General features: G+C 42.4%; 1 protein-coding gene across 7 annotated transcripts; it reads right to left on the bottom strand.

The window, feature by feature from the left end:
- Window positions 1-521: 521 nt before the first annotated feature.
- On the bottom strand, window positions 522-18,917 carry brsk1a (BR serine/threonine kinase 1a). 7 transcript variants are annotated; one of them, XM_050060662.1, is made up of 19 exons: window positions 17,665-18,917; window positions 16,497-16,591; window positions 16,183-16,268; window positions 15,590-15,730; window positions 14,606-14,722; window positions 14,380-14,413; window positions 13,934-14,002; window positions 13,625-13,771; window positions 12,308-12,339; window positions 11,999-12,163; window positions 11,172-11,269; window positions 10,274-10,427; window positions 10,078-10,138; window positions 7,184-7,814; window positions 6,274-6,322; window positions 6,012-6,135; window positions 5,465-5,675; window positions 3,986-4,075; window positions 522-3,180 (listed from the first exon to the last, which is right to left on the bottom strand). In XM_050060662.1, exons 1-19 carry the CDS (start codon window positions 17,747-17,749, stop codon window positions 2,981-2,983), a joined length of 2,589 nt encoding a protein of 862 aa, XP_049916619.1. In that variant the 5' UTR covers window positions 17,750-18,917; the 3' UTR covers window positions 522-2,980. The 7 variants fall into 7 exon arrangements, with proteins under 7 accessions (XP_049916619.1, XP_049916618.1, XP_049916620.1 ...); XM_050060661.1 differs by having other exon boundaries at window positions 522-3,195; window positions 3,989-4,075; XM_050060663.1 differs by having other exon boundaries at window positions 522-3,195; window positions 3,989-4,075; window positions 6,274-6,307.
- Between the last annotated feature and the right edge of the window lie 758 nt (window positions 18,918-19,675).

The following is a 19,675-nucleotide window of genomic DNA, read 5'->3' as shown; positions in this document are numbered from 1 at the left end:
AAAAAGACTTTCTATATAAGATCAATTTGTGTTTTAATGTCTGTCATATGTTTGGAATAAAATTCATTCATTGAGACAGTTAAAGTCAGCCTTTGAGTGAGACTATTGTTCAGACAGACTATCCATACACATTTCTAGTCCTGGCAAAAGAAATGTTAACTCACTTACTAGATCCTTCTTAAACCTTCACTTCTCACAGTCTTATGTTATGGTGGTGGTGAGTGTTCTGATGAAGTAACCCCAACTTAGTTGAAAGCTCTGGAAAATTCCATTTACCAAGAAAACCCTAAGATGTGATTGAAAGCTCCAGGAAGAGCTTGAAAAACTTTCATGCTTATTTTTTCTCACGCTTATCTTGTTTGAGAATAACTATTTAGGTTCATGTTGTGATTATTATTACAGCAAATACTACGAATAATGTTTGCATCCACGTGGTAGAACCATAAGATACAGCCACCTACAATGAACAGACACCATTTTAACCCAGAAACTAAATAGACACACACATGAATTTAGGGTTTATTACTGTAACCATAACAATAAGGTGGATCTCTCTTTATTTTGACCATCAATTCAATCATAATTGTTCTTTTTATCACAGGCAATAGTTATAATAGTGCACTTTTTATATTTAAATTATGATACAGACATTTCTTTTTTTAAACACCTTATTCTACTGACCCTTATGAATGGAGAATAGTTTACAATCTTAGCCAGAGTTGGGTCAATGAGACGTGAAGAAGGTGGCGTGGTGATGAGAAAGATGAAACTGGTGACGGTGAGCAATCAAAGAGTGTGTACGGACGGTGAGGCAAACAACTCTGTACAGTTTCTCTTGTGATGATGGCTACACAGCAGGTGAAGAGGCAGACAGACAGGTCAAAGGGACAAGGCTTAAAAGCAAGAGATGAAGCGAAGTAGCAAGCGTTTAATGTGCGTGAGAGAAAATTATGTGCCTGTTAGGGTCCGGCTGTGATAGTTAATGCAGTATTCCTGGGTCAGTCGAAAATCTCCGTACGTGACATCAGCTCAAAATGCATCTGCTGCGAAGTTTTCAGCTCACTCTCGCTCGGTCGTCATCCACCTGTCTCACACACACGATCCAGTTACCGAAGATAAGCATGATATAAATGAAGCGAGATGAAATCAACTTGTCAGCACTGCTATCAAAGTCTTTCCTCTTCTCAGAAAGAAGCGCAAAAAAAGAGTGATGACAAGAAATGAATTAGAATTCTTGAATTAGCTCTTGATATATTTTTGTTGGCGTAAAATCTAGTTTGTAGACAAATACATGACAACCATGTGAACAAATAAATAAATATAAATAAATAAATAAATAGATGGATAGGCATGTGGACAAATATAAAAAAAGAAATACAATTAAAATAAACAACTGTAGCACTGTGTATCTCTCTGAAAACATTCTGCACTTTTGTTGCATATTGTGCTGTATGGAAGACTGGTGAAACACATCGACTACTCTGATAGAGTGCTGGAGTGACACATGACCGTCTGAGTTGCTACGTCTGCTAGCAGAAATGGCGCGACTCTCGGCGATGAGCGTGGGTGCAGTGATGGACTACTTGGCTTGTTGGTGAACACTGAAGTGAGGAGCATGGGGTCGGGGGGGGTTAGGAGACTCTTTGCTTGCTTCCCATTTTGAAGTCCCGTTCAACAAGGAATTGACATCGCAAGCCGTTTTAAAGTCTGGCATTATGAAAATGTCCATTGATGGATTTCCTTTGCTTTTTTTTTGTCGTCGTTTTTGTTTTGTTTTGTTGAGTCAGTACATGAATACTATGGCGATAGGAGACAAGCTCAACGAGAAGGGTGGCGTCTGTTCGATCCACAGGCCGGGGAATGCTCTTCTCATTCAATCTGGGCACAAACAGCTGTGATGAGGTTCATGGAACTATTCACTCATAGTGTTTTTTTTTCTTTTCATCATATAGTAATGTTCATATTTCTGTTCAAATCAAAAATACTTTTCTTCAGAGCAACAAGGGGTCCAATGCGGAAAATCTTAGATGCATTGTTTCGTATTGTCTCTGAGTAGAAAGAAAATACAAAAGAATCAAAACATTTAACTTTAAACAAACGCCTTCTTAAAAAAAAACCCAACTCCTCCAACCTCCCTCGACACTGTTTTCAATTACTGCTATCACTGTGCTACTGACATCCTCAAAAGAAACGTGTAAACAATAAATAAAAACTAAATAAAAAAATATCTTTTTTTTTTTTCACATTCACTTACTTAGCTTACTTTGTTGGTTTTCTTTACGTCAGGAGAAGACACTGCTGGAATTCCAGGATGTAGTTTCTCCTGAGAAAATCAGGACCTTTTGTTTTCAGCTCGTCACCACTCGGTGAAGTGGGAGCAGGTTGCTAACTCTTAGGGTTCATCTATGATTTCTCTCAGTATGGACTGGTATTTGCATGTCGCTTGATAATGATATGAGCGGTTAATCTTTTAAGAGTAATCTTGAGAACCATCACAAGACCGTTATTTCTTTTTGGTGTCAGATACTGTATTATAATGATATGGTAGACTAGCCTATCTGATCGTTTCAGCATCCTTTAGCAGGCTGATTTGCTAACTGGCATGCACATTAGCACTTCAAAATTCCTAGTTTTGATCTGTGAAGCTGTATCTATGATGGATACCAAACTGCTCATTCACATATTTTTTTTTTTTTTATCATTAAAGGGTGATTCCTTAACACTTCGTTCTCATTTAAGGGTAGGAATCCTGGTGATCCAAAACGTCAAAAGAATGTCGAGTTGGTAAAAAAAAAAGAAGAAGAAGAAAAAAAAAAAAAGCATGACGGCTCAATCCTTGCTATGGTCAAGCACCTTCAATAACTTAGTCAAGGAAGAATAGGAGTAGCTCATGGCTTGCAGGGATACTGGGTGATGAAGTTACACTGTCTTCTGTCCGCTGTGGTTCAGGCACCCTGCTGCGTGGTCTCGCTTTTCTATCCTACGGTTGGGATTGGGTTCCATTGGAGGACAGCAGTCGGGTTCTCTCTTTCGCCGAGCCTCTGCGCTGCAGAACTCCCCCGCTGCCTCCTATGCCTCCGCCATCTGCCCGGTCACCCCACTCGCACCTGTCGCCCCCACCCTCGGAGCGCCTCGAGTTTTGGCGGGTGGGGGTCCCGTGGGGTCGGCCGTTCTTCTCATCTGGGAAGGGATCAGGAGGAGAACAGGAAAGTCACTCTCGATGTATGTGTGCTACAGTTTCCACGGATCAGGGCTAGAAATGAACTTAATGTAGGTGTGATTAAAAAAGTGGGGGGTTAGCCTGAAAATGGAGGCGGCAACTACCATTCTCCCTCTGCTTCGGCCTCTGCAGGTGATGAGAGCCTGCGACCTTTCAAGGGCATACTTAGTAAAAAACAGAATGTTGTTTCAACAGAAAACAACCGTGTCATCAAATAACATTAAGCATGCAGCAATGGAGGTTAATGCTGATTCCACACAAACCACTGCTTGGAATAAACTAAAACCTGCTTGGACAAAAGATTAAATATGCAATAGTCAGAAAATTCACGACGTAGCAGAATCATCCTACTGAATATGTTTCCTGCACAAGAAAATAAGTCAAATTAAAGATATTTCAAAAACAAATAAGCATAAGAAACACACAAGCTAAAAGGGCAGTTTGAAAGCGCAAAACTCTGCCATGGCCAAATGCCTTATCTCGCAGTATTGACGAAAGATGAAAATAATTTGTGTATCCACCCTGTGATTTGGATCCCCTCCAACATTTACTAAGTTCTTCCATGGCTCATGCTACACCCTTCCACCAAGTTTCGTCTAAATCGGGACTGTAGTGTTCTGTAATACTGCTGACAAACACACAAACTCCACCAAGGAGGTAAAAATAAGACTGCCCATGTACGTACCTAGAAGAAAAAAGTCAGAGGGGAAAAATGTTACATGTTTTTACTCTAGTGGGTGCACAGGTATGTGAAAGCAGTCTCACCAGATAGGGCTTGTACCATGGGTTGATCATGGGAGCTGAGAAGCTGGGCTTGAATTGTTTCCACCACTCGTCTGAACCTGCGACTCGGACCTGGGGATGCAGCAAGGCATGCACAATATGATGCTTGAGATCCAGTACAAGAACCACAGCTATGCTATTTTGAAAAAAGGTGGTTATGCTTCAACAATGTACTTCCCAATGGAGTGCTGAACCCTAAATGTCAGTTGCCCTATGTCTACACAAAATACAGCCTTCAAATTAAGCATAAAAAGTACCGCAATCATAATGTCATTTAGGAATTGGCTGAATCGGAGATTAAGTAAACAAGACAAAGGATGTGGCAAAGCTTCAGAGCCAGGAATTATTTGAATTTAAAAGAATGATTCAACATTTTAGACTTTTTGCTTTCTGGTGTAGTTAGATTGAAAAGTTGATGTAACTTTCATATCTGTCTGATAAAGGTTTACGTTGGTATTTTTCAACCTGGACCCTATTTTACCATGTTTTTGTGTCCTAGTGACTAATGGAGACAGCAAATTTTGAAAATGGTCCAATATTGAGAGACAGGGCTTCAGTTGACAGCGGCGAAAAGGGCTGCAATGTAAAGTGCTTGTTTTGCCACTGACAGGCTTACATTATTATTCTAAGTGTCTGACAACATTATTGAAAGGATCATTAAAGAGACAGACCTCTTTGTTAAACAGTAAAATCCCTTTTGTGTAACCAGGAACAGCCCTAAAATTGCTATTGTCAAACCTACCAGACTCCACTTAAAAAACATTAATTTTAGTGTGCATAGAGCCAGTATATATTCACATCTAAATGGCTGAGTTAAGTGTTTATTTTTTAACCAAACCAGAGTTGGTGATTTCTGTAACAGCTGAAAGGTGAACCATGTCAGTTTTGTGAGTTTTATTTTGATTTTGTTGAGTTTCAATGAAGTGTGTTTTACAATGATAAAATTGCTGTTTATTTAACTGGAGTCTGGTGGGTTTGGCGATAGCAATTTCGAGGCTGTTTCTGATTTAAAAAAGGGATCTTACTCTTTAACATAATGGTCTATCTCTGTAGGAATCCTTTTCATAATGTCAGACACTCAGAATAATAATCAGAGCCTGTCAGTGGCAAAAACAAGCACTTTAGTGGACGTACAGCAGAATGTTTTGCTGCTGCCGACTGCAGCGCTCTTGCTCAACTGAACCAGCTTCAAAAATGTTGTCTCCTTCAGTCACACAGACACAAACACATGGGAAAATATGGTCTGATTGAAAAATATCAAAGTTTCCCATTAAAAGTAAGGCTATAGCCTGTTAGCTTAGCTTAGCATAAAGACTGGAAACAGGATGAATCAGCTAGCTTGACTGTATCAGACGAGGACATTCCAAACTTCCAAAACTGTCAAACTTTTATTTTAAGTTGTACAGCCAAAACTTCTTCCAAAATATAATAGTTATAGGTTTAATTTAATGTTCCACTTACCTGAAATGAGGGTGAACGTCACGCTGTAGATTCCCGTCTCCCTCCTGCCCTCCCTCTCGCTCCTCTCCCTGTCTCGCTCCCTCTCGCCTTCGGAAAAAGCAATGTCCACCTGGAACTTGACGGGCTTCTGGAAGACAGAGGGGCCGCCGGAGGACTTGTACTCGGCCCGAAAGCTGGTCTGTGAGAGGACGCTGTGACTGAGTGACGGGATCTGCGTGGTGGGGAGACAGAGAAGAAGCAGAGAGACCGACAGACTTACGAGGCGGGAGAGGTACGGGGGCCAACGTGAGTATAGGGAGACAAAGGGTGAGGGTGAGGAGAGGAGAGAAAGAGTGAGCCATTGGTGAAAGCAAAGTGATCCATCAACGTGCCACGAGTGAGCAAGATTGAAATAAAGAGAAGACTGAAATAATGAAAAGAAATGAAGTGCGTACACAGTATGAGAGTGCGCGTGAAGTCCTTACGGCTTTGACAGTGAGAGCCATGCCTTCTACAAACAAGCTTTGATAGTGAGAGGCGTGAAAGACAGACCGCATCAGATACTCACAGACAAGAAGGCGTGGACAATGTCGGCTTTGACGGAACTCAGAGGTTTGTCTCTGATCACCACAAAGATCTGCTCCTCTTTCTCCAAGCCAATGAAGTTCCCAAACCACGACTTCTTAGCCAGCCTGGTAGCACGACAAAAAAATATACAGTAGGAGCGAATACGCAGAGTCATAGAAAACATCGAAGAACACAAACACAGAAAACAACACGCTTGAAAACAAGTGAAACCTCAGCAATATATCTCAGGGAGTGTGACTTACTCAGGGCTGGACTCTGGTGTTAGACTGGACATGTCTTCTGATGTAGGAACTGTAAGAGAGAACTCACAATTAAAGGGACAGTTCACCCCAAAATCAAGAATACATATTTTTTCCTCCTCTTGCCTTTTGTGCTATTTATCAATCTAGATAGTAGACTACTGAGAGTTGGAAATATCAGCTGCAGAGACTTCTGCCTTTTCTCGAGTATAATGGAACTAGATGGCACTTGACAACAGCAATTTCTCCTTCCAGAAATCATGACCTGGTTACTCAAGATAATCCACGGATCTTGTTGTGAGCAGTTTCCTGTAGGAACTATTTTCTTTCTGCTGAACTACACCTGCCAAACGTATCACAGCGAAGAAGGAAGCGTGGATCTCTTCACGGACGACAGGGACAGGGATGCTAAATGAGCTAGCAGTAGATGCACGTTTCCTTCTGTGCGAAGATAGGGTTAGTTTTTCAAATGTATTTTTTTGGCGCTTTGAGCACCACAAACCGAGTGCCATCTAGTTCCATTATATTTGAGGAAAGGAAGACATCTCTACGGCCGATATCTCCAACACTCAGCAACTCACACCAAAAAAATCTAAATCGATAAACTGCACAAAAGGAAAGAGGAAAAATATGTATTTTTGATTTTGGGGTGAACTGCCCCTTTAAATTTGACATTTGTGTACAACATTAGAACTTTATCTGTAAGCCAGAGGAAAAAAATTTTTGAGATATAATCCATTGCCAGTGTAGAGGGCCTGAAACAGAAATGTCTTCCCAGTGTTAGAGCAGAGAAAACTCTGGAAACTGATGACCTACTTAAGTTTAGTTGTTCCACACCTGTGCAGATAGCAGTGCATCTGTTAAAACATGACGTAACTCCCACATAACACTGAGTTAAACCTACAAAACTCACCTTGCAGTTTACGGCGATGGAAACGGGGCGAGCCCAGCAGGTTGTTCTTGAAAGAATTGAGGCGGGTCCTCCAGTGAGCAGAGCTGCTGGCCGCCATGCCGCTTCCCCCTCCTGGGCTGGAAGGCGGGGTCAGCGACAGTGAGCCCACCCCTCCCCCTCCCTCCGCCCGCGAGGAGGACGAGGACGAGGAAGAGGAGGGCGGGGTGGAGGAGGGGTGGTGAGGGTGGTGGACAGGGGTGCCCAGGGGTGTGGGCAACGGAGAGCCCTGGGGAGTGACCTGCGGCACAGAGTGGGCAGAGTTTGGGTAGAAGCTCTTAGTCACTGACTTTAGGACAGAGGACGAGGGGAAGAAGAAACGAGGGATGGGTGACAGGAGCGGAGAAGGGGAGGGTGAGCGGGAGGATGGGTTGTGCAGAGGCAGGGATTTGATGGGCTGCAGATGGGGTCGGTCTGCCGGTCCCTTGGTGGGCAGGGTCTGGGTCTTTGGGTTGGGGGGAGCTTTGGGCTTGTCATGAGCCCGTGCTGAGCGAGGAGTGGTGGCGTTTCCCTGTTTGGGCTCCTTTGTGAGGGGAGTAGCGGTGGCAGAGGTGACGTCTGATTGGCTGAAAGTGAAGACGGGGCTTTGATAGGACTGGGGGTTGGGTTTGTGGGGTGGGGAGGTGGGGTGGGGGGTGGGAGAGATGGAAAACAAGAAAGAGAAGGGATGGAACATGGAGAAAGTATGGAAATGAATATCATGCTTCATGACAAAAGAGTGCATCTTGTGAGTAGTGAGAGTGTCAAATGCTGTATTAACAGTGCTGACTATAAAAGCATTCATTTCAGTCGTTTGAGCCATTTGTATCTTATGTGAGTGAGGGTTTAGTGACAGCTGTGGTAGTGACAGGGTTAAAAATGCAGTGACAAAGGACAGCGGCAGTGAAGTTGTTACCGTTCAGTGGTTGCTATCAGTTAATGTTCATCAGTTTACAACCTACAGACTGTTTAAATGCAGTTTAGAAACATACGCACACCAGAAAAGCAAATTATCCCACAAACCAAAATAAATTATCTTATTTAAAGGCTCTATTCTTAATAACTGTGCATACAACTAGATCATGCATGGTGAGGAAGAGAAGTGACATGAAGACAGAAGAGAGATGCCACACAAACCTCCTGTTGGGTGAGAGATTAAATCTGAGGAAGTGGTGTTGCAGTGATGTGCAAGAATGACCGAGGAGCTTGATAAATGGATATTTTCGGGGGGTTGTGAAGTGTGGTTAAAAATTTGATAGCAGTTGAATGCTGAGCAGGCAATACCGGCAAAAACAATTTTGCAATATGTATCACAGCAAAATCTATATTGATAGTTTACAGCATAATTAGTAAAGCATTCACATTTACATTGAAAAGGCTTAATACATGTTCATATAATTCGAAATAATGTCACAAAACCTACAAGAAAATAATAATTCTGAATTATTACCGAGTCCCAGATTAATGTCAGCATCTTAAAATCCCAAATTACAACTTGTTAACCATACCATTATCACCTAGCTTTGCCATCCTTACTGTATTACCCCTTTTCCAACAAAATTAGTGTGTGTTAGCGTTTTCTTTAAACATGGGAAAGCTTGCTAACATGGCTCTTTTGGGTTTTTTTTCTGGTGTGTCACCTTCGACATCACGGATAGGTTGGAAAACAGAAAACAGAAAGTAGAAAGCAGCATGGAGGCCAGTGAGAATGTTATGGTGGTTACTACTCTTTATATATCTCTTACTTATTCAGTCTTTCTTTCAAATTTGTTGCACACTAATTTGGAACAATTTCTTTGTATTCAAAATCCATGTATGTGTACACACTGACTTAGCCCTTAAAGCTCAATCTGATTCTGATTCTGCTGATTCTAACCGTAAGGATACACATGACCTAAACATAAGTACAATGTACACTCGAGGGCGCAATGACAATGCTAACCATGTTGACTCTGCTGGCTGGGAAACACTGCAGCACACAAACAGAAGGCTATCGTGGTTCACAACTCTTCAAGTGTGTCTTAAAACAAAAGTCAGGTCCCCATATAAACACTGAAAGAGTTTGTCTCTTGTGTCTCCCTGCATTCCCCACTTCTCCTGTGTCTTCCATGTCCCCGGTTTGCCTCTCCGTATGCGTCTGTCTCGTTCCCGTCTTGCCGCTCATCCAACACACGTGCTGGCAATCTGCTCATCACCTCTCCTGCGTATCAACCTCAGCTCTTCTACCACTCCATGCCAAGTCATTGTTTCAGTCTCCATGGTAGCTGTGTTCAGGTCTCTAGTCAAGTGACTCTACTAGTAGGTGCCACTCATGTGCCTGCCAGCTCATTCCATCTGTTTCCTCTGCCACCACGCTGACCAGCCATTCACTCACCTTGGTCGTCTGCTGCCTCATTAACTCCTGCATTAAACCTGTTAAACTTTATCTGCCTCCTGCTCTGGGTTTTGAGTTTGGGTCCACTTGCAACAACTCTTAGTTTTTTGTGATTGGGGACAAACTTTGCAGTCTTTGTTATGTAAATATGATTCCTATGGTTTATCTTAAGCTAATTTGAGGCTTACAAGACAGCATTTCACAGCTGAGCTGAGGGACCATAACACAAAGACCGGATCTTTTAATCGCCAGCATAAACTGGGGAATGATTACAGCTTTCAGGACTCGTATGGGCACCTGACTACTGTTTTAAGACAGACTCAAAAATTGTGAACCTACCCTTTAACTGTACTTGGTTACAGAGGGAGTTAAATAACACAAAATAATAATGGAAATGCATTTTTTATACTGCATGCTTGCATCATGTTCAGAGATAGTGCAGGTAATCAAAGCAGCAACACTTGTAAGTGCGCAGTTTGTTAAAAGGTGGCCAACAGGCCCTTACCCTGGGACTGCTGAGAGGGCTGGAGGAGAGTCCAGTTGATGCTCCGCTGACTGAGCGAGACCTGACGAAGAGACAAGAGGTTAAGAGAATGTCAAAAAGGAATATAACCAACAAGAGAGTGTGTGTGACTGAATGCATTCTTGGGATGCAACATTTATAGTGTGTTCTGTATATGTGTAAGTCTATTGAACTGTACCTCTGGCTGTGTGCAGCTGTGTCCAGGGCCCTGCGAGGCGGGGTAGGGGATCCCTGCTCAGTAACACTCAGCACCTCCAGGCTTTTCCTCTCTGGGCGACAGCGGCCGTGGCGCGTCAGCATTGGAGAGTCAACTCGCTTTCGAGGAGGGTCCGCTGTAGAAGACGTATTTATCAAATATCATGTTGTGCAACTGCCATAACGAATTAACACCACTCCCAAAAAGAGGGTTTGTTTCTTTCTCCTGGAAGCGGCATTGTTGAAACACATTTCTAATAATCCATATTGCTTCCTGCTAGTAAGAGATGTTGCTGCGTCTTCATCCCTCTGCTCCCTGTTGTCACTCTGTCACTATGCATTTATTTTCTCTTTTCTTTTTACGTTATGTTGAAAGTGATTTTTCCACAGGCTCTTTGGCTCACTGCACCATCTGTGACTGTGATAAACTTAGCTTGATTTGCTCAGACAGAATAGCTGCCCTCTCCCGGTTTTGTCCCACAGAAAAATCTTGCAGATGTCCTGCAAAGTCTGGTTTAATTATCGTATCGTGTGACTTACTGTTGGTAAAAAATTTGCACACAGCTCCAGAAAAATCCATAATTTTTGTACAAATTTCAGACAAACCTAGAGAGGCTTTTTGCCAACAAAGCCAAACCCACCAAGAGGGTACACAGTAACTGATTCTTAGGCTAAAGGCTCTCAGTGCAAAACATTTAATCCAAAATTTAATAACATTTAATAGATTATCTTAAATAATCCCGAATTCATCGACAGAGGTAATGAGTACCTGTGTTCGGAACCAGACTCACAGACTGTGGTACAATCGCTTCACAGCAAATGAGGCTGGGAAAAGCAGCTCCGTCCCTTGAGTGGAACCCTCCTGCCCCCTAATGACTGACCTACGTCATTGCGCGGAGGCAAGTCCTCATCCTCATAGCTGGGGTAGCGCTCTTTCCTGTCCAGCAGTAGGTAATAGATCATCTTTTCCTGGTTTTCTCTGAAACAGAGAGAAAAAAAGACATCAGATAAGATTTTAAAATTTTGAGAGAATGATGTCGAAGGGAGTCATATGTCATTAGAGTTGGTAACCCTGCTAAAGAGTCTGTGGTAAGTGGTAAGTGTTAGCACCACAGAGCTACAAGACTGGCTTTTAACAGTTTATTCAGTTCACAGAGCTGGATCCTCCAAAGACTGAATACGTTATAACAAAACGCAGACTTTTTTTTTTAGCACAAACCAGTGCATCATTTGAAGCCCTCACTATCACTTTGTTGTGACAAGGAGCACCTGACTGCGCTATGACTTTGATATTTGTGAGGCTAGATCGCACAGCTGCAGTCTATCCACCATCTTGCATTCTTTAACCCCGTGGCTAGTGACTCAGAACAGGAGTTTCACATGGCGTGATGGAGAGGAAGCCGTATCCCCTGTCTGCTTCCAGACGGCACTCAAAATGTCTGTCCACAATACACAGGGGTCAATAAAAAATAAGATGCTGTAACTCATTAAGTACACGACTGAGTGACCAGAATAACATTAACACTGTAATGATTTAACCTTTCAAGACAATAAAGTTTTTAAATCACACCATATCATAGTCATATAACTGTCCATTGTAAGTAAGGCAGTGGTGTGTTTACTGCATGGCTGTTACATTGCATTATGTTTAGATGTTTCTGTTTTCCTGGTCGATGGTCATGCTCAGGGGTGAAAAAGCGATACTTACTCTTCACATTGCAAATCACGTGTGAGCTTGCCTCGGTCTCGGAAACAACCCAGCGAGTGCATGCTGTCCAACACATCTGGGTCCAGCTCAGTCAGGGACAAGATTCGCCTCACACACACCCGCCTGGGAGGAGGCTGCTCAGGACACGGCTCATTACGACCTCCCCTGGGAGCCACACACATACGCAACACACAATAAAACACACGTGGAAGACACGGATATAACGTATTGGTTTAAATACGATGCAGCATCATTCTAAATCAGTATTCCATTGAGCAGTCGTGTATGTAAAAATGAACGTATACTCACAGATACCAGGCGTGTTTCTGGATGGCCTCTAGCTGTAAAGGGTGACAGGGCAGATGGGGCCATTAGTTTCTACAGTCTGTTCGCAGCCAGATGGCCGCAGAGCTGTGCTGTGTAAACATTTCACACCAGATACTTTTCTTGACACGCACAAGACAGCTCATCAGTTCTAAATATTGTATACTAAATCACAGTTTGTAACTTTGCAATGTTTAGTGATTTTGAGAATAGAGCAGAAAATTATGCATCACTAAGTGTGCTGGAGCAGTCTTATTGAGCCATATTTTATTCTGGCAGTGAACACACTGACATTGTCCCAAGTATGGAGAATCAAATCCACTATCCAAAAACCTCCTTCACACATGGCATTAAAGGAACTGTATGCGACATTTAGAGCATTAATATAGCAGCTAACAACTATTTGCTATGTAAAGATATGGTAGAATAATGGTGTCCTGAGCAGAGAATGAAATCACTTTCCATCTTTGTGTGTTATAATGAGAGCTTCTCTGTTCTTTGTTGTGGTAGCCAGTTAGGCAACACGTGAACGTCCCTAAGTGTGTACCCCTGTGGTTAGCTAAACACCGCCGTTCTACACTACGCTCATACAGCGGTTAATGCTGGTAACGCCATCCCAACATAAAGTGATGGAACTGAGTCATTGCAGAAGCCCACCCGCCGGTTCTGTTGACACTGTTAGCATTGTTCTAACTGTTAGCACTGTTAGCTGCTAGCTGCCGGCTCAGCCACCTCCATGTTGAGAGCTATGTGCAGACAATCCCTGCTCAGACTCTAACACTGACTCTTTTCACTATCAGGATTTGATCCATTTGGTTGGATAACATTTCGAAGATGTAGAGGAGCTTTTATCTCCATTCAAGTTAGCGAAGGGCTAAACCAAAAGTTAGCCTCTCAGCCTGCCAAAGTCTGTTAGTGTGCATGCTCTATGATGGGGAAGATCCAGGTAATTTCATACCCAAGAAGTCAAATGACTTTTGGCTTCATGAGCCACTGAGCAACTTTCATAGGAATGAACCTGGCCCTGCCTCCAGCGCTGTGTCCAGTTCTCTTTATACATCAATAGACCCACGTCAATAACAACTGCCATCATAGTGTAAGTGCAAGCAGTACAGCGGCTGTTGTTTTTGTCAGTCCTTAGGAATTCTCCTTCACATCTTTCCCTGCTCTCACAAAGTTTTCTATCGAGTTCAAGGAAAAGTGTTCAGGAAAGACAGAGGACATAATGTTTTTGACTATTTGACCGAAGTCCAGGTGTTTAGGCGGCATTCAACCCCCCTGTGTATGTGCACTGTCTCATACCGTGAGCCTCTTTTCAGGGTTGACCTCAATCATGCCCTTGAGCAGTGACTGGCAGTCCGGGGGGATGAAGTGGGGCATGTGGAACACCCCACTCTTCACCTTCTCCAGAAGCTGGCGTAAATTGTCATGGTCAAAGGGCAGGGCACCCTGTAGGAGAACAAAAGAGAGGAAAGGAAGGAAGGAAGGAAAAACAGATGTGATAAAATACACTTGACTTGAAAAAGGTGAAGCAAGAACTGCAAACACACGAGGGGGTATTTATAAAAGGACCAAATTGTAACTGTGAAGACAGCAGTAAAAAAAACTTACCACCAACAGAGCAAAAAGGATGACCCCACAGCTCCACACATCTGCTCTCCGCCCATCGTATTTCTCCCCCTGACAAAGACAGAATCCACATGAGTTCCAAACTACTAAGTGAAAACACAAATGAACCACATACATTGATTAAATTCACTCAGGTACTTTCATCCTATTTAAGGCTTATCCATGAAATCTCAGTCAAAGGAAACTCTGTAATCCATTAAATCCAGCAATTAGTCAAACTCAGTCCAAAATACCGTGAAACCATCTTTTTGCCTTCAAGTGCCTTCAAGAATCACTCTTACTTAAGACTTTTAAAATTATTTTCATGACTTTGAAACAATTAGTAATGTCTTTGTGTCATGTAAGGACGTATTTGCCGCTGAATTCATAATTTATTAACATCGTTTGCTCATTTATATTACAGGTAGCAACATTTGAGGCGCACTTACCCGTATAACTTCAGGGCAAGCATAATGTGGCGATCTAAAAATGAAAGACAAGTGTTACAAGCAACAGTCTCTTGTTCGTGTGGTAACTACTGTACTCTTTATTGTGAAGAATACATTATGGTATAAGCACAGATTTGCATTGTTTCTGAAATGCAAAAATTTGACCCGTGTGTTTTTTACATGTGTACACATTATTTATGAATGCACTTACGGTGTTGATACTCACCCACAGCTGGTCTCTAACAGACTGTCTCCCACCTGTAGGGAGGCCATGCCAAAGTCAGCGATGCGGATGTTGTTCTTTTCATCCAGGAGCAAGTTCTCGGGCTTCAGGTCTCTGTGACTGCACAAACACAACAGATACTATAGGTCTTCTAGTGCTTATAATGGTATTTCATCTTAACTGTGACTTAAAGGTCCAGCGTGTAGGATTTAGCGGGATATATAGGCCGGAATGAATATAATTAGCATGTTGCATCACCATGTCTCTACAGTAGCCCAGGACACACAAACCAAACACTGGCTCTACATGGTTCCATTTGCATTTTTGCATCTGCAACCGCAGTTAGCAGCCCCTCCGCAAAGAGCTAAAAAGCATTGGAAAAAACCTTGATTTTTCAACGTAAAACCACTTCATTCAGTTTTTTATACTGGTTTAAATCACTAGGTCTGTTTGTTTTGGAGAGGAATAGACCTCTGCTGATATTCGGCTCCTGATAAAAAAACCTCCTGAACATCTGGATCTTAACTTATCAGAAGAAAAGATGAGCACACATTAGCAGGTGCTAAGCTAGCAGCTCAATTGCAACGAGCCAAACAGTGTCGGAGAAACACAAATTTGTAATGTGAAACTACTTCAGGAGAGGAAGAGACCTCTTTGGGTAATTCAGCTCCTGGTAAAAACCTGGACAATGAACACTGAAGGAATTCTAACCAGGAGTTTGCGCCTGGCATATGCACAATCCTCGCAGCTAGCTGTGGCTAACTGTGGCTTTAATATTAGTTCTCGCTACACAATTACAAGTTCTGCCACTCATGTAGTGCTTGGTATGCCATCACAAACAGGCAATTTGTCTAAAAGAAATGTAAGGAAGTGCCCGCAAACATCAAGTCTTGTGACTTATTCTGCAATGACACATCAAATTTGCATGGATTCCTCATTGTTTCAAGAGTTTAATTTAAGAACCACTGCTCTCTGCAAAAAACCAACCAGATGGAATGACTGTGGCAGAAATCCAAAGCAGAGATGATCTGCCTGAAGAACTTCCTGGCCTCTTTCGGAGTCAGCCGGCCCTTCTTGACCAGGTAGTCAAACAACTCCCCTCCTGACACATGCTCCAACACCAGGTACCTGTCCACACACAGGGGCGACGATGTGATTTAAAACGTCTCTACGAGACAGGGGAATTGACAAGTCATTCATTCATTCAACTGTTAGATATCACTAATTTATGATGTTGGATTCTAGCACCACAACACTGTGATGATATCTTGTAATTTCTTTTTTTATGTACTCACTTTCAGCTGACCTGTCTGCCTGTCTACTCCCCCAGTGGCTTTTTTATAACAGCGTTAAAGCATTTTAGCGAGTATTTTCCCCAAGACAGATCAAAAACTTTTCAGAATAATCGTAGGACATGAAGGAAAAGTGAGAATTGGAGTGATGAGAGCAGATTAATATAGCTCTTAGAGTAATATTTATACCCATCCTGCTCCAAAGTTCAGTATTCAGCACCAAAAAAGGAGCATGCAGACTGCACTCAGCCAAGTAGTGAGGCTCCTTTGAATGCAGAGGGAACTCACAGGTATTTGTTATTCTCGTAAACATCATGCAGCTTCAACACATGCGGATGCTCAATCAGTTTCAGAATGGCAATCTCCCTCTCAACCTGGTTATAGAGAAGAGATAGGTGCACAGAAAAAGAGAAGAGGACACTAAAGCAGAGCACACACGCCACTCAGTGTCATTTTTGAAGCAACAGAACAGAGGTTAATTCATGAATATAGAAGTTAAATATAGAGAATAGGGAGCAGTTTGAGTACAGCATAGCACATCCTGCTATATACAAAATTAGCATTATCGTCACCGCAACAACCTCAGCAGCGTCACACTGTACCTTCATCAGGACTGACTCAGACAGCTTCTCTCTGTTGACTATTTTGATCGCTACCTTCTGACCCGTAATACAATGGACCCCGAGCTTGACCAGTCCTGACAGACACAATGAAGGAGACAAAAATAAGAGACAGACAGGCATCATTTACAGCTGTGGTTCTCAACAAGAGGTCCGGGGACCCCTGGGGGGCCTTGAGGGAGTTCTAGGGCATAGTTTGTTTTCATGTTTTAATTATAGAGGTGAGCCAAATGTAAGTAGACTCATAAAAGTGACTCTTTCTCCTCAGTTATTAGCAATAGGGCTTCAACTCACGATCATTTTAATTATTGATTAATACGCCCTTTATTTGTTCTCAATTAATCGAAGAAAATAGCCTAATAAGTAGCCCAAGGTGTTGTCTTCAAATGGTAGTTTTTATCTGGCAAACAGTCCCAAAATTCAAATCAATTCCATTTATTATTATATTTGATAAAGTAAAGCATCAAATGTTCTTCAACAACATGAAACCAGCAAATGTTTAGCTATTCGATTATCAAAATACTTGCAGATTACTTTTCTGTCCATTGACTAAACGATTAATCGACTTCTCGTTGCAGCTCTAGTTGACAATTAAAGAATTCTAGTCTTAATTAGGGCTGCGACTAACGATTATTTTCACTGTCGACTGATCTGTCGACTATTTCTTCGATTAGTCGACTAATCATTTTATCGAAAAATGTGTCAAAATGTTGAAAAATATCTCTCCCAAACCCCAAAATTACGTCATCTAATGTCTTATTTCGTACACACGCCAAAGGGTTTTAGTTCACCGTCATGGGAGAGTATGTAAAGCTGCCAATATGTGAACATAAGAAGCTGCAATAAGAGTATTTTTACTCTTATTTTTGTACTTTTATAGTACTTCTCTATGAAAAATGACTCAAACCGATTAGTCGACTACTAAAATAGTCATTGATTATTTCAATAGTCGACTAATCGTTGCAGCCCTAGTCTTAATCATATCTAACAACCAAAATCTTTTCAGATGGATCTTATCAAATCGGCTCCATGACCTCATGTGTATCAATTTAGGTGTCAAATTTAGGGGTGAAAAGGGTTGAGAACCACTGATCTACACATACATTTCTACATGAAATTGTAGTTTAAAAATACAGTTTGGTGTACTCACCCGTCTGTCCCTTCCCCAGTGTTTTTTCCAGTCGGTAGGGCCCAACATATTGAGCTGACTGACTTAGAGACAGTTCCTTACTCATACTGCTCTGACTGGAGGCTAATACACTACTACTACTACTACTACTACTACTACTACCTCTACTATTACTGCACAGTTGTTATTGCAATTACTGTGATATTATACAGCTTATACAGTTATTGTGGGATACAAGATGGTGCCTTTTATTTCAGTGATAACACTGCCACTCTGTAATAAAAGCACTGGTGCTGATTTACAACATCTGGATGATGAATGGACATCCTTCATTGAAACCTGGTTAATACACAAAGCTAAATATTGTTGTTATGAAGCACGGTAAACATGTATAACGTTGATATTGAACAAAAACAGCTTAAAGCAGAGAAAACTGAGATGACAGCGAGTTACTAGGTGGTTTTTATGCGTTAAATACTGACCACTACCCTAGATATAAAGATGACAAGCTAGGCTAACTGAAGAGTGTCACCCCTGTACATTTGCTTATTAGTGTAACTTACGTGTGTGACGTTAACTAGATATGACGGTTAGTGAGAAAATTATCGCAGTGTAACGTTATATAGCTTGGAAATAACCGTGTTTTTCACGCCTGCCGCAAAGATTTAACTCCTTTGCTGGTTGAGTTTTACCGACAAACGGTCAAATACGTCAAGTGGGTGTTAGCAGTGTAAATTAAATCAGTTTTATTCTCTCTGTCAGGCCTGTTTTTACAGGTGCAACAACATGCTATTTTAGCCTCGCCGCCGCTCTCCCACACAGCAGCGAGGCTAGCTTTAGCTTCAACGCCCGGACCAACGGCCGTCTCGCTGTCAAAAAAACCGACACCTCCTGAAGTTTCTGGGCATCGCCAAACGGTAAGATTTATCACACGACCGCCGCATTCTCGCAATATGTCGGGGTGAAACGCGTATCCCTAGCAAAACAACCATCTTTAGCCGTAGCGTAGTCCTCCCCCTCCCTGTCTCTCCCCGTCTCTCTACATCCCTGCAAGTAGCGGATCACAGCATCTTCTCCTCTCTCCTTTGGCGTGTCCTCCTCCCTCCTCACCGGCGGATACACAGGTAAAAAAAACACAGATGTCCGCAGATTAGCCCGCACTGTTATCGACTGCCTTATCCCCCTCCTCACTTGTGATAACAGTTCACGCAGGGTAAAGGCCCCCTGTATTATACTCCCTTCGGTTTTCTTGCCGTAAATCGATATTTTCTCTCCCCTCTTCCTTCCTTCGTCTCACTCGCATCAGCATCCGGGTCCCACTCTCTCTCCATCCACTCTCCTCTCGCCTCTGCTCCCCCGCCCTCCTCCTCCTCCTCCTGATCATCTTCCTCAAAATACGCTTATCTCTGCATTCACCTCCACACCGTGGCGACACTGTGGGCCCCGACAGCTGCTGCGGACCCCTCCGGCAGTGTTATCATGACAGACATGTGTAAACATGGCCGGAGGCAGCGGACGGGACGCTGCTTGTTAGGGGACACTGGGGTGCTTTGGCCCGGCTCTGGCCTCTCTGAAGCACTGGTGTCCCACAGGTGTATTTTCTTTTCAATTTCACTGAAAATGAGGTGAAGCACAACTTAGAGCAGTGGTTCCCAACCTTTTTCTTTAAGGGGCCCATTTTTTAATCTTTGAGTAAAGTGATGACCCCTAACTAAATGACATATTTTATGGATATTTCGTATGTAGTGCATAACAATAGTAACACTGATAAACTAGTGTTGTTGATGTGTTCAAAGAAGTCTTTTAGACTGGATGCCCTGTTTTCTTTTTTTCTTTATTTTGTTTTGTTTTGTATTTTGTTTGTTTTTGTGGCTTGTGGTATTTTAGATGGCCTTGTGTAACGTCTTGGCCAAGGGACTACAGATAAAAAATAGCCTTTTGGCTAATTCTGACATTTTTATACCATGTGTATCTATTAATTTGCACTGTCCCTTCTTAAATAAACTAAACTAGTCTAAACTAAACTAAACTG

The sequence above is a fragment of the Epinephelus moara genome, chromosome 13 (genome assembly GCF_006386435.1).
Source record: "Epinephelus moara isolate mb chromosome 13, YSFRI_EMoa_1.0, whole genome shotgun sequence".
Lineage (NCBI taxonomy): Eukaryota > Metazoa > Chordata > Actinopteri > Perciformes > Serranidae > Epinephelus > Epinephelus moara.
The sequence above is the reverse complement of the archived record's forward strand: the minus strand, read 5'-3'. Positions and strand labels throughout refer to the sequence as shown.